At 47.1% G+C, this 14,074-nt stretch overlaps 1 protein-coding gene and 1 long non-coding RNA gene across 2 annotated transcripts in view; both read left to right on the top strand.

The window, feature by feature from the left end:
* RNFT2 (ring finger protein, transmembrane 2) overlaps nt 1-4,851 on the top strand; it is a 29,766-nt gene extending 24,915 nt beyond the window's left edge. Inside the window, exons 9-11 of the mRNA XM_061465772.1 lie at nt 2,159-2,224; nt 3,263-3,364; nt 4,588-4,851. Coding sequence (XP_061321756.1) covers nt 2,159-2,224; nt 3,263-3,364; nt 4,588-4,722 — 303 coding nt within the window. The 3' untranslated portion in view covers nt 4,723-4,851. The remainder of the gene's footprint in view (nt 1-2,158; nt 2,225-3,262; nt 3,365-4,587) is intronic.
* Nucleotides 4,852-10,160: 5,309 nt separating this feature from the next.
* Nucleotides 10,161-11,856, top strand: LOC133275701 (uncharacterized). Its single transcript, XR_009745659.1, has 2 exons — nt 10,161-10,290; nt 11,756-11,856. It is a non-coding gene; the product is annotated as an uncharacterized LOC133275701 (long non-coding RNA).
* The last annotated feature ends 2,218 nt before the right edge of the window (nt 11,857-14,074 follow it).

Raw genomic sequence — 14,074 nt, 5'->3', positions numbered from 1 at the left:
ACTTCCCATACAGATCATGAAATGTTAGGTGTGTGCATCCCATCTACAATCACAGGAGTTGCAGGTCTAATTCTTTGTCTGAGACACTGAAAGTATACCCAAAGGAGTCCACATTAGCAAAGCCACAAACCACATTAGAAAAACCACAGAAGCCAATTTGGCACTCAGAGCTTCTGTGCTGCTGGCAGAAATCCAGGGCTCAGCATCCCCTTTCCCTACACAAAGGGCAGGCTGAACCTGGAGAAGGGTGTATATAGCACAGCTGATGGGAGCTGTCTTGGTGTCCCTCTCTGGACGGTATAAACATGGATCTGTGATTTTGACAAGGAAATCTCAGATGTTCATCAGTAAGGACATCAGGTCTTAACTTCTTCCCTGTCCTGAACAGAAACACTCACTGTTTGTGAACCCAATTGCTGCAATCATATTGCTAGAAAGATGACTGATGCAACTTCAGTGCATGGGGTGATAAATGGATGTTAGACAACTGTAAGATGCATCTTTTGGGGCTACAGAAAACTCCAGAGGAAAAGAAACTGAAGGGGGATAAATGGGCTGGGAGTAGAGGAGACATCAGAGCCAGAGCAGGGATGTTAGAAGTCATGCTATAAGCAAAGCAACCAGAAAAAGCTCTGAATTGGACTGTAGAGAAGAGCTGATTCTTATCCTTGTTAGATGATACAAAGTGTAGTAGTGGGCAGCCTCAAGTGCTAGCTGCTGACTGGAAGCATTACTACAAGGACCATGGGAGCCTTTTTACGTGCTGACTGGAAGCATTATTGGTGCCTTCATTTGATTCCACATCTCTTGCCTGATGATCTCATTGGCATTCCCTGCAGTGAGCCCACTTAATCACGCTGACCAAAAAGGGAAAACAATAGAAAGCCAGCTCCAGGCCTTCTAGTGCCTTTGTACTGGTGAGCCTTTGTACATGCAGAGCTGGTGCAGTTCTGCATGTCCTGCTTCACATCAACGCTGCCCTCATACCTGCTTCTCACTCATGCGGGTTCAAAATGGAAAGGTCCTGTTATATCATCTGTCCCTTCTCCCCACTAATGCAGGGCTGTTCTTTGCAGTCATTTCTTCGTATCTTCCTAGTGTTCATAGTGTCTTCTTCCCTGTGTTCTGCCAGCAGATAGGGAAGCTGAAGCTTCTTACTATGTCTTCACTTCAGGAATGTTGAGTGTCTCCTCTCTTGCTCAGCCCCTTGATACTTGTAGGCAGTTTATCATCTTTTCCTCCCACTTTTGTATTCTGACAAGCTGTACATACTTATGTCCTTTAGTCTCTTTTCAGCAATCATTTTCTGCAAACTCATTTTCTGCCCTTCCCTGAACTGCTTTCAGTGTTCAATGGGGAGCCCAGAATGAAGGCTGCTCACCACCTGTAGTTACACCATGTTTGCTGGGCGATGGAGGGAGGGGGAAAGAACAGGGCTGGTGTTGCCCCTGCTTTTGGCCATCTTTGGGCATCTGTAAAGAACCAACGTGCTGGACACTCACCCCCTTCCTGGCAATTAAAGTTTCTCACTCTTTAGGTGGGTGGGAGCAACCCAGCCTCAGTCCTGCTCCTCATTCCTCAGGTCATCCTTCTCACTGTAGCATCTAATCCCCTAAATCACTCTCAGCAGCAGGACAGGCAGAGTATCATCTGGGCCCTCAAGTGTCAAGCTGTGTGGCAGTTCCCTTTTCCCAGAGGCTGAGGAAAGCTGCTTGCTTCTTCTTCCATGTGAAAAGGCTGCTTTTCCTTTCCTCTTTCCCAAGCTAGCCACAGTGTTTTCTAACCTCACTTCTGGGCTTCTCAGGTCCTCAGTTCTCATGGTGGGAATGGGTCCATTTTAGCTCTTTCCTGCTTAGTAGGGCTGGACAATTTGCCCCACCACAAACCCCTCGTGTCTGCTCCTCTTTCTGTTGGTAAGGTCTCTGCTCTGCAGTCCATTGTTACCGGCACTTTTTTGGCCACCATTCTCCCCTGTCAGTTCACATTTATCACTTATTTCATGATCACCATGAGATCTTTTTTGGCACCATCGTTACTTAGGATGTTTGTTCCCTTTGAGTATCCATTTGGAGCCACTGTTTCCCAAGTTCCTGGACTGTCCACACAAGCGCACACACACTCTGTGAAAAGTATCTAAACTGGAATGTCTTTATTGCAGTCTTTTGACATCTGTGGTCGTCTGGGAAGCGTCAGGAAGGCTCTGAAGGTCCTCTGCACCCCACAGGTGAGTAGTCGCACACATTAGAGCAGTTTCATAGGTGGAACTTTGTTACTGTTGAACTGTGGAGTTGAAAATTGCTCAGTGTATCAGGATCACAGAATGAAGTCATTTGTTGTCCCATGGCTGGATAAGCTGTATCTCTTGTCAGGGGTGTTAGGGACCTTTTCTGGTATCTGCCCTGTCCCAGCTATGGTAAGAGATTGTTGCTAGTCTGGCCTGTTTGATTGGAAACACTGTGTAATATGGATTAATCCATTGAGGCCAAAGCTGCAAGAAGCTGACAAAACTTTGCAGTGCAGAGTGTGAGAAAGACTTCAAATAGAAGGATGTAGTTTCTGATGTGCAGTGACTTTAGAAGAGATGCTGCAGTGCACAGGAATTATCCCAGGCATCACATTATACAGTCCTGATACTTAGATCCGTGCAGTGAAATACTGTGGCATATTTTAAAGTGGTAAAATCAAAGACTGTAGAGAAAAGGGACACAAAACATCACTGATGCTTGTTGGAGCGGCCTTGCTTATTCTGTGGGCTTGGGCTGGGCAGTTTTCCTCAGCATATTTCTATTTCCCCTATTACTGTTCCAATAGGAGAAGCAACATTTACCTTCCACATATTTAAAAAGACAAGTGGGAAGCCTGTGGGTGCTGCTGTTGTTGTTCTTTCCTCTATTGTCTAACTTGCTACTAATAATACCTCCTACTATCTAAACACCTCTGTAAATGATGCTGAATTAATCCTTTCAGCTCCCTGTTGAGCTCATTACGTTCCATTATCATTGCTCCGAGTGGAGGCACTAAAAGATGGAGTCAGCTCGAGGGGAAAACAAATTGGGGAACACAGAGCTCCACTCCCTCTGTCCTGTGTGCTGGTGCCCAAATCTCTCTTCCCCATACACAGTGACATAACACAGGTGTCTTGCCCAGGTCATGCAGGGAATCTGGGTGTGAAAACCAGTGTCTATATATACGTGCAGATTATATACCCAGATTATCTTCAAACCCTTTGACACTGGAGTTTTTTCCCACCTCTCCATAACAGACCTATGGAGTTCGTGCCACCAGCCAGCAGTGCACTGAGGCCGGTGACATCTGTGCCATTTGCCAAGCAGAATTCAGGGAACCTTTGATCCTGATATGCCAGGTAAGACCCCAGCTTCCCATGCCAGGTTTCCCCATTGGCATTCACCTTCTGCAGCTGGGGAGAGGCACAGTCAGCCTGGGTACTTCTGAAGTAATTTACTGGGACTCAGTCTACGTCTTTGTGGACATTTATTACCTTCTTCCAGACAGGCAGTGATTTGGAGATTACTGAGCCACTATTTAGGGGCTGATCACGGCTAATGTGATGGAAAAGACCAGCCTTGTAGTCCAGACACTGCAGTTGGCAGTCCAGATCTTGGATCTAGAATGCAAGGCATTTTTATCTGCTTTGTAACAGGTTTATCAAATTAAAGCAAGTAGGTCACAGTGAATCAAAAGTGCCTCTTACTATTCCTGTGAACATCTGTGCAGATGTTATCAAGCTGTCAGCCGCAGAGATTCTATCTTGGTATGTGTTTATCAGAGTTGAGATTCCAATGAGTAACATTTCTCCTGGCTCTACATGTGCTGAGGAGGTCTCAGCTTCTTATAGGTTCTCCATGCTCTCTTCTTGCCCTGTTCCTGCTCTTACAGCCTGGGGCTAGATGGTGGTGTGTGCTGGGCAGCCATCCCTCCTGATCCCTCCTTGTACCCAAGGCAGGCTGGAGGGAGAGTCCTGTTGTGGCTCAGTGTTGAAATGAGAGAAGATAGGGAGTGAAAAATGACATTTATAGAGAAGGGGAAACTGGAACTGAGGGTGCTGAGGCGCTGGCACAGGGTGCCCAGAGAAGCTGTGGCTGCCCCATCCCTGGTGGTGTTCAAGGCCAGGTTGGACAGAGCCTTAGGTCTTGTGTGAGGCATCCCTGCCCATGGCAAGGGGTTGGAATTGGATGATCTTAAGGCCCTTTCCAACCCAAACCTTTCTATGATTCTATGTGAGCCCAAAAAAGCAAATGCAGTGAGTAGGGGAAGAGAAGGGGTTGTTTGAGCTAAGTATCGAGGATGGAAAAATGGTCAATCACTTTGTTGGCCCGGATGTTGCTTTAATGTTTGCCTTTTTAATGTTTCTACTGCTATAGTAACAAACAGTAAATATATCACTAGCTTTGGCCAACTGAAATAGTAGTAATGCTGGGATTTATATTTCTTATCATGTGAGTGCTGGTAACCAGCTCCACTGTCCACTTGAACCTGAATCATTCCTTGCTCCCATGGCTGTCCTATTGAATGGGACAAGACTGGACCTCCTGGCCTCATCCTGATGATGCCTTTTTGTCTCCATAGCACGTGTTCTGTGAAGAATGCCTCTGCCTCTGGTTTGACCGGGAGAAGACCTGTCCTCTTTGTCGTTCTGTCACGGTTGAAACCCTGCGTTGCTGGAAGGATGGCACCACCTCTGCTCACTTCCAGGTGTATTAAAACCATTACAAATGGAATAACATGTGTGGAGAGAAGACAAAGCTGGAAAATCTGGTGATCCCAAGGCCCCTGTTTAGTAGCCCATGGATTTATCTTAGTCTTTCTTCCAGCTCTGTTTCTCCAGGAGCCACAGAAACTTTATCCTCGGAGGCAAGGAAGAGGTGGTTTATGTTATGGCAGACTGCATGGCTAAGCTGCAGCCAAGATTTTGTCTTGAACTTAAGCAGCTGTAAACTGCCTGGGATGTGTTTCCTTTATTTCTCTCCTTTTAGTATAGCTAAATATTGCATGTATAAGGCAAGAGTACTGTGAATTGCATGTGTATAACTGATAATGGCGAAAAAGCTGCCCTCTGGCTCAAACTGCTGTGAGATTTTTCACATGAATTGGCTCTAGCGTCCCTGCATCTTTGACCTCATAGAATTATGCTGTTACTGTTACGCTTCCCTTCAGAACCTCCTGCCCCCACTTCATTTCGTGTTGGAGCAATGTCCTTTCCCAGCAGCCATGTTTTGGAATTGATTCCACAAATGGCATGGGTTGGAAATCTCAAGGAACTTGGGAAAGACCATGCCAGTGACACTGGAAATGACACCCGGAATATTTTTCCTGTTTACTTTTCATGATCAGACTTTCTGATTTCTTAGCATATGTGGAGAACAGTGGGAGGCAGAGAGAGGTTAAAGTCAAGCTCCTAACCCAGAGCATCTCATAGATCTAGATCTCTCTGCAATACGCTTCTCAGTGCAGCCCCTGAGGAAGGCACAGTGGCTTCATCCAGAGTCTGCCTGGGTCCAAACCCAGGAAGCATGTGAGTCTATGCAGCACCACTGGTACCACAAGCACTGGGGCATCAGGGAGGCTGAGTTTCCTGAGGCTGCCTGCCCTGAGGGCAGAATTGCACAGCAGCTTCAGGAGCCAGCCTGGTTTAAACCTGTGGTGGTGGAAAGGAAAAGCTCTTTGAAGGGGATACCTTGTGCTGTTAACAGAATGACCGCATTTCATGTCGCTGCAGTTCCCGTCGCTGCTGAGGCTGCTGCAGTGGCATCTCCACACAAATGGAGTTGTTGTTTGTGGGATGGAGCTTTCTCATTCACTGAACAACCTCTGCTTTGTGCTGCATGCCCAGAGAAAGCTCCTCATTAGGCAACTGTGGCATCTTCCCTGCTCATTACTATGGAAATGGCTGTAAGGTTACAATCCACTTGAGTGGATCATCAGGAAGAGCTGTACCTGGGGGAAATGAGCCTCTGTGTATGTACTGGCTGCTGCCTTCCCCTCCTGCTGGGAAACTCCCCAGGGAGAATTAAAGCAAACAGGAGCTAATGGTAACAGGATTAGGGCTCAACATTTCTTTGGGAATAATAGTTCAGTACAGCCAGAGGAGAAACAGGAGAGGCAGAGCCTGAGTGGGGAAGATAGTCCAGATCTGGCTTGAGAGGTACAGGGGAGCAGAGGAGGAAAAGCTCCACTTGCCAAAAGAAAGTGAGTTGATTGTTGTCAAATGGATCCCATGAAAGCCAAGGAGTCTGTGGCCATCTCTAATGGGAATAGCCTTTTTGGGGATGGGGAAAAGACTTCAGGAAGGAAGGAAGGTTTCCAGTGGGCGCAGAAACGTTGTGTATGATAGTGTGGTAGTGAGGGAAAAGGGAAAATGACTGGTTCTGTAGCAAGGGATTTACAAAGGTTTGAGCACCAGTTTGCAGGGTGATGCCCATTCGTTACAGGGCTGGTGCTACCTGCCCTGAAAGTGTTTGAAAAGCCACTTCTAACTCTGATCTTTTTCCTACATGCTCCTGGAAATGTATTTGGAGCAGTGTATGGAAAGGTCGGTATGAGCCTAACACAACAGATAGCAGTTGATCCCATTTCCTATGGTTTTTGTTTTCCTTTGGTGATAATGAAGGCGATCAAAGGGACAGGTGAGGAATAGTTTTTGCATTCTTACAGCCTTTTTTCTTATGTTATTGAATGTTGTTTACCAGTTGGCAGCAGAGTTGCTGTTCAGGTACCTCAGTGACAAGATGCAGCACTACGATCTGATGGGTGACCTTCGTTCCAGGAGGTGCCTCCCTCTGACCAGGTTTGGGTGCTGGGCCACCCAGTGCTCCACTTCTCTAAAGTGAATTAAGGTGAATTAGTGCTAAATAGGTGATGAAATTCATATGTTGGATGTTTATTCTACTGGAAGCATTACAGAGATCACCTTAACTCCTGCAAGATGAGGAATTTACCACAGACCACTATTATAGACTGTTAAATTGTCACAACCCCCTTCAGTCCCCGTTCTGGGGAGGAAGCAGCCCATGCTGCTCCGGGCCTGTTACATGGTGGCATTGGGAGTCAGGATGCTTCCACCCTCAAATAGGACATTTGGACCAGGGAACATAGAGGGGAAGCTTCAGCTCTAGCGACAGCTGATGAGGAACCACAGTGGAAATTACTGTCTCCAGTTTCAGAGAGGAAATGAAGACCCGGAGCCATTTTCACCATTGAACAGTCATTTTTCTTTTGCTTTTTTTAATAAAGTCATTATAAATATGTACAAAGAGTCTCAGCATAAGAAATTCGTTTTACAAAAGAGAGAAGCCCCATCCAGTCACAACGAGGAGCCTTCCTGAACTCGGCTCAGCAGTGAGCTTCGCTTTGCTCTTGCTTTGGTAAGGGTGGAAACGTGCACAGTGACTCTGCCAGGGTTTAAATCCAAACCAGCCATGCTCAAAGCATTGTGTGTTCACTGCACTTCACCTCCTGGAGCCTGGCTGCAGGCTGGAGACGCTGCCAACATCCTGTGGACCAGAGGTGAGGGGAACACAGTTTTCTTGTGATCAAGTTTAGACTTCACACTGATGGGAAATGTGAATACCCATGAAAACCAAACCCCACTGCAGTTGGCCTTGCTCTCTACTTGGGTGGCATCTGAAGCTAATAACTGTAACTAATAATTGCAGTTCAATACCCAGATGCTTTCAGTGAATATTTATCAAGCTCCAAAGTCACCTTCTTTAAATATTGGAAAAACCTGTTAAATCCCTCAAGGATTGAGTAGGGTGAACTCTGAAGCACTCTGATGGGAATAACATCAAAATTCACTCTTGGATTCAAATAAATACTTTCAGGGGGAAGAAAATCACTTGTTTTGTGTTTTCTAACTTTCTTTTGCAGACTGGGAGTGGAAATCCTGCAGCTTTGCCTGGAACAGTCACCCTGCCACAGGCAGAGCTGTGGTCTGGAAGGCCCAAGCGAGGCAGTGCACTGGGGTATGTGCTGACTGAGATCTGTGTTACACAGATGGAACGTGAGTCAAGCCAGTGGGATTGGCAGAGGGAAGAAGCACCAAAGCATCTCCTGCTGGGAACAGGGATATACACCTGTACACAGCAGGGAGGGTCTTTTGCACCTTCAGACCAGGGCAGAACTAGAAGGCCAAGGTAGGAGCAGCACTCGAGGACTCCTCTCCTCCATGCAGACCAGCTGACACCCCAGTGTTTTCACAGAATGCAGATCTGCTCTAAGGGAAGATGTGGAGGTCCTGGTCACCTCTGTGGAGGCAGAATATAGCCAGGTTTTGACATGGACAAAAAACATGGGTCCGGGATTGAATGTGGAGCCACAGGTAGTTTGTTGCACATGTCTTAGATGTCTGTCAAGTCACAGATGTTTCAAAACCACGTGCAGGAAAACTAACATTGAATGTTAAGGTAGATGTCCTGTTCTGTCCTTGCCATTGTGTACATGGCAGTGCAGCTGTGCTCTCCTTCAGCTGGACTTCCCCATTTGCCATTCCCCTGTCACCTGTGAGATTCTCCTCTGCCTGCTCAGCCTGCAGGACCAAACAGCATTCCACCAAACAGTTCCATCTTACATTGCATTGATCCCACAGCTTGTGTGCACATCAAAACTGCCTCAGGTTGACCAAAACAGATTGTAATCCATTTCCTTCAAAGGAGCTGTTTCTGCTTCTGCAGTGGATTTAAGTCTCTCATCATTTTAGCATGATAGAAACAGAGCAAATTCCCAAATCAGATTAAACTGATTGAGTGGCTGTTTCTGATTTAAGGAAACTGCTTTAGTATGGGGCTTAGCTGAATCAGGGTCACTTCTGTATGCCTGAACCAGAGGCACGATGGGCATCTCGCTCCTCCCCACTGACACCTCACTGGTTTGGGTGATGCCTCTCCTGGCCACATGAAAGTGTATGGCAGGAGGCTTGGTCCCATTCCATATTACTTTAACTACTGAAAATAATCCTAAGAGAGAAGAGGAAGGAATGTGGAATTAATGGGCCTCATCCTGGCCTGGGTGTAACGTGCAAGCAGACAGCAGTGCTATCCTAGGATTAATTTGGCCAAAGGACTTAACACCAGGCTGGGGGAGAGGAGCTTCACAGGGCACAGCAGCTTTGTTATTCCAGTGTGAAGTTCCAGCGTGTGCTGGGAGCTGTCCTGGTGGAGTGCAGCTTTAAAAATTAATAACGACTTTCCTCACGGCCACATTATGTGGTGTTCTGTACAGACTATGATCTCATAACCTCCTCCTCGGCCTTCACACACACCGCCTGCTGAAACCTAAGATGAGGCCTTTCTCATTTAGAGAGCACTCCCCTTCTTTAGAGAGGCACAACTGCAGAGCTCATCACAATCAATGACTTCTTGGCTGCTGTGAGGGAGAAGGCAGAGGAGCACGAGCGAGGAACTGTGCTGGTTTCCTACCCATGAGTACGGTCCAGAAGCCACCATCTCACACAGCTGCTGCAGTGCAGTCAGAACAGCGCTAGGGGAGTACGCAGCATGCTTGCTTTTGCAGTACAAACATCAACCAGGGTTCAAGCAAGGACTTTAAAAAGGATAAAAACACCCCTTGTCAAAAAATGGAAGCATTCAAGAATAGCAATTATACCAGAAAATGTAAGGCTTTGACAAACATGTACCCTCTAGGAAGTAATGCCATTTATGTACAGTGAATGCTGGCTGTGAAGTGCTGGTAAGCTGCTCCTCTAGCAAAGCTCACTTGACCCAGCAACTACGAGATGAAAGTGTCCAAAACTGAACCCGTGGTTCACACCAAACATCCCATTTAGAATGACAAAAGTGAAGCAAACCAAGATTAAAGCAGGACTTGGGGTACTGGACCTGCTCTTGTTTTCACTTGGGAAGCACCATAGGTTTGGTTGGTTCATATGAGTAGCAGTGGGCAGCGTGTGTCTCCTTATGGTTTTGATGACTAGTAGGAACCACCAAGGAGGACACTGATCCCTGGGAGTTCTGAGGCTTGGGGGTTTTACCAGAAAGCCTGTCCTCGGAGGGTTAGGATGGAGGCAGATGAGCCCATCGCTTTGCTACCGAGGTTGATCACTGATATAAGGGTCTTTCCCAAGGTAAGGACCTTACTCATGGGAAGGACAGAACTTCCTTTCCTCTTCCTTCTCTGTGGTGTTTCAGGGGAATTTCTTTGGGGAAAATGCCTCAAGAAGTCCCCTGCCTGCAGACCCCAACAGCAGGAGAGCCAGCAGCAGCACATCCTGCATGCCCAGAGATGGGAGAGCAAATGGAATAATGCATATTTCAGGTAAGAAGTTTACTAAACCTTCAGAACTCAGGAGCTAATGGTTGTTAAAGGTGAGGAACATGTGGAAGAGGCCTCTGTCTTGCACTGAGAAATGGAAGCCAGATCCTGTGCCAGATGGGTTGGCACAAGGCTGCCTCTGGGTACGTGGGGTACACACATGGGGAGGGAGGATGGTGTAGGGGAGGGAAGGCCTCCTGCAGGCTGCATGTCCTGTAGAGCAGTTCCCCATCCCGTCCTCCCCATGTCCTGTTCCAACCTGACTGTGCAACACTGTACTCACAATTCCACTCCCTCGTTTGAGTGATCTGCAGAAAGTTCTATTTTTAAGACTATGCCTGATCCAGCACCTGCAACACTGCTGAAATCAGCTGAGGCTCCTCCTTTTGCTAGAAGAATTCTTACTTATCTCAGCAGGAGGCTGAGGCAGGAAGGGGACAGGATGCTGAGCATCGGGCCCCAAGTGGTAGGAAAACGTTTTGTGGGTCCCCGTAGTTGTGAGACCATCGAAACTATCAACAGACAAACTACACGTAGCTACATGATCCCTCCCAACGCTGCACATAATCTAAAGTAGGGCAAGGTTACTCATTAGGAACAATTTGCTCTTTCAGCATAGCCCTTTCTGCTGTTTGTGAATTGACTGGGATCAGTAATACCCATGAAGATGTGTGCAGGGGCCCAAAACATTGAAGAATAGTTGATAAAGGGGAGAGTTGAGCTTTGAGATTGCTTAGAAACATTTCTCCTGCAGTAGTGAAGAGCCCAAGGTTTGACTTGCCTTGTTCCTTGGGTGAGGGTCAGGGGTTTAAAAAGACAGGGAGCCAAACTTCCTTCGGAAGTCAGGTTCCTGACATTCCTTTATGCCCTTGAAACCGCCCCCCCTGCCACGGGAGGGTCAATTTTGCGGTGCAAATATCTGAAACTGGGAGAAATGTTTCTAAAACCCTGCACACAGTGATCACTGTCAGTAGCTTCTGGAAGGTATCCTACATCTGACAGGTAGTTTTGGCTGCAAGAAAAAAGTGCGCTGTACTAGACTGAAAAAAGCCCTTTGCTTTCTAAGGACAGGTTCTCCTGTTATCCCCCAGTTTATTGATTAGTCTAGATGCAGTTCCCTTCCCTGGTTCATGGGATTTGAGGCTTAAATCACCATCCAGGAGGATACCCAGCTCTGGAGCTGTAGGAGATTCTGCACCAGCAGACGTCCACTGCAGTGAAAAGAGCTGGTGTGTCACTGCCAGCCCAGCGAATGCTGCTTCCCAAGCTCCCAACCATCCAAAGAAAAAGAACTGCCCCAAAGAAAATGTGTTTTATAAAGTTCTGGGCTAGATTGTTTTGTCTTAATTTATGCAGAGATTGAAAGAAAGAAAAAGTAATAGCACCTTCTCAACAAGTAGTATTTTTTTGCTATCTTGTGTATAAATATCAATAACCAAAATAGATTTTTCCTTGTCCCATGTTTCAGAACATCCTCTCAGGGAAACTGTAGCACCACAGAGAGGCAGTTTAGCCCCAGACAAATATGAAATGTAGCACCAGAGAAACTAAGGTCAGAAGAACAGCTTATCTCACCTGGTGCTATAGCACTGAATATATACACACACAGACTGTCTGTCGTCCAAGCTGCCAAGCACCCGTGCCCGCCCCACGGCAAGGCTGTGCCCGTCCCGCAGCAAGCTTGGTCTCTCAAGGTAGTACTTAACTCTGGATGTATTTTCCACCCCACTGCATCGAAAGGAACGTTTATGTTGCCATAAACAAGGTGCAGTGGCGAAACTGCCAGTGTTACAGCAAGGACATCACTAATCTTTTGACTCAGACTGCAGGAGCACAAATGCTCAGACCACCATCATCTACAAGGAATGTTGCTTACGTTCTCAACAAGGCATGCACGTCTTAACGTATGCATACAGGAGGGTTTACATTCTTCTATATATAAGCATGTATGTGTCTCTGGTTTGCTGCTGGGCCCTTGAACAGCTCCTTCTGTGCAAATCCTTCTTCACGTTGCCCAAAGCACTTCCAACATCTTCCACTTCTTTCTTTCTCTCCACTCTTCACAGCTGCTGCTCAGGCTCTGGATCCCTGTAGGAAAAGGGGAAACAATTTTCTCCAAGGGCACAGGGTTCTCTCCAGCCTAAGAAAGCAAAAGAATTGTGTTTGGGTTTAATTATATTGATGCATTGCTTACAATAAAAGCTTCTTTGAAATTTATGCTTGAACCCTCCCGCTAAATTTACGGACAAGGAGAGGTACGTAATTTATGGGCAGGATAGTTTGGTGGTTCAACACGAGACAACACCGTTACCCCTGTGCTACTGCAGGATGCCTGCTGAGCTCTCACTCTGCACGGCTCCTTTTGGGTGCTCCATCTTCATTTACATCACGTTAACAAAAACATTAACTTTTAGGGAAGCCATTAATTTTGTTCCAGGTAGGCAGCGGGGCGCAGTGAGTACCACAGGAGACTGGAAGAGCTCACTCGTTCCTGCTTCTGCCACTGATTAGATTTGTGGCCTTGGGCAAACCACTTCTTTCAGTTGCTGCTGTAAAATGAGGGCAGTAATAACTTCTTTGCCTTAGAGGTGGGCTGCAAGCCTTAATTAATAAAGTGCTCAGAGAAAGGCACCTATCTAAGTGCAAATTAGCAGGCGAGGTGCCCAAGGGGCAGCCACTCTGCAATTCCCATTTATACCTAGGCTTGTTGATACCAGCACTCACTGGGGTAGGTCCCATCTTTCAGGCTGTGGTGTCTGGTCTGCAAAGACTGTGGGAGTGAGTGACCTTACAGAAACCTCAGTGGAGAAATCTCTGCTGCCTTCGGGATGAGGTGATTTCACCCGGCTGGGAGAAGGGAGGGAGGAGTAGCTGACTGTGCAAGTGCATCAGCTATGAAGTCAGTGTAATTAGGGCTGGCAAACAGCTCTGGGACAGATTCTGAGCACCGTTACTCCATGTAAACCCAGAATCACGTCCCTGCTTTCTGTAGCACCACCCTGCCTATGCCAGCGTGAAGGTTGTCGCGATTCAGTGGCACCGTCTCTGAGATGAACTGAATCCTCCCCTGTGAGGGGACAAGTCCTGGTGCTGCAATGGGACTCTCGGAAACCTGCAACATCTCTGGTTCAGCCTCACCAGATTTAACCGTATCTGCTCTATCCCCATTGCTGTGAGCCCCCGAGCTGCTCTTGTGCACAGGATGTGGTGATGACAACCTCTCCCTCAGTTCACAGTCCTGCTTTCTGCTTTTCAGGAATCTGAAGCAACACTGGAAATAGCTTGAAGGACTCAAGCCAGAATGAATCATGTGGACTCGAAGCACGTTTCCTTTTGCCTTGCTGGGATCAATGCTCCCAGATAGCCACACAGCTCCTGGGGCTCCTGTATCTGCACACACAGACTCCACACACACCCCGCTCTCTGGAGTGCTCCAGGTATTTTAAAGGTCTTCTTGCAGAGCTACTTAGGGTTTTGGGAGAAGATAAATAGGAAAGGTGCTCACTACTTGGAACACCTATGTAATATTACCTACAGTAGGAACACGGTAACACTGGCTACACAAAACCAGCCAACAGAGCACAGACCACTGATAACCTGAAGAGGGTTGTTAGAATATTTTACTTTTATATCAATTTATTGTTATAATCTGGAGAGGGGCTTTGGGCAAGGGCCTGTAGGGACAGGCCAAGGGGAATGGCTTTAACCTGCCAGAGGGGAGGCTGAGATGAGCTCTTAGGCAGAAGCTCTTCCCTGTGAGGGTGCTGAGGCGCTGGCACAGGGTGCC

Source organism: Pezoporus flaviventris, unplaced genomic scaffold (genome assembly GCF_033815535.1).
Source record: "Pezoporus flaviventris isolate CSIRO_AGI_PZ_B2104156 unplaced genomic scaffold, CSIRO_AGI_Pfla_v1 ptg000041l, whole genome shotgun sequence".
Lineage (NCBI taxonomy): Eukaryota > Metazoa > Chordata > Aves > Psittaciformes > Psittacidae > Pezoporus > Pezoporus flaviventris.
Note: the sequence above shows the minus strand (reverse complement) of the source record. Positions and strands in the feature narration are given on the sequence as shown.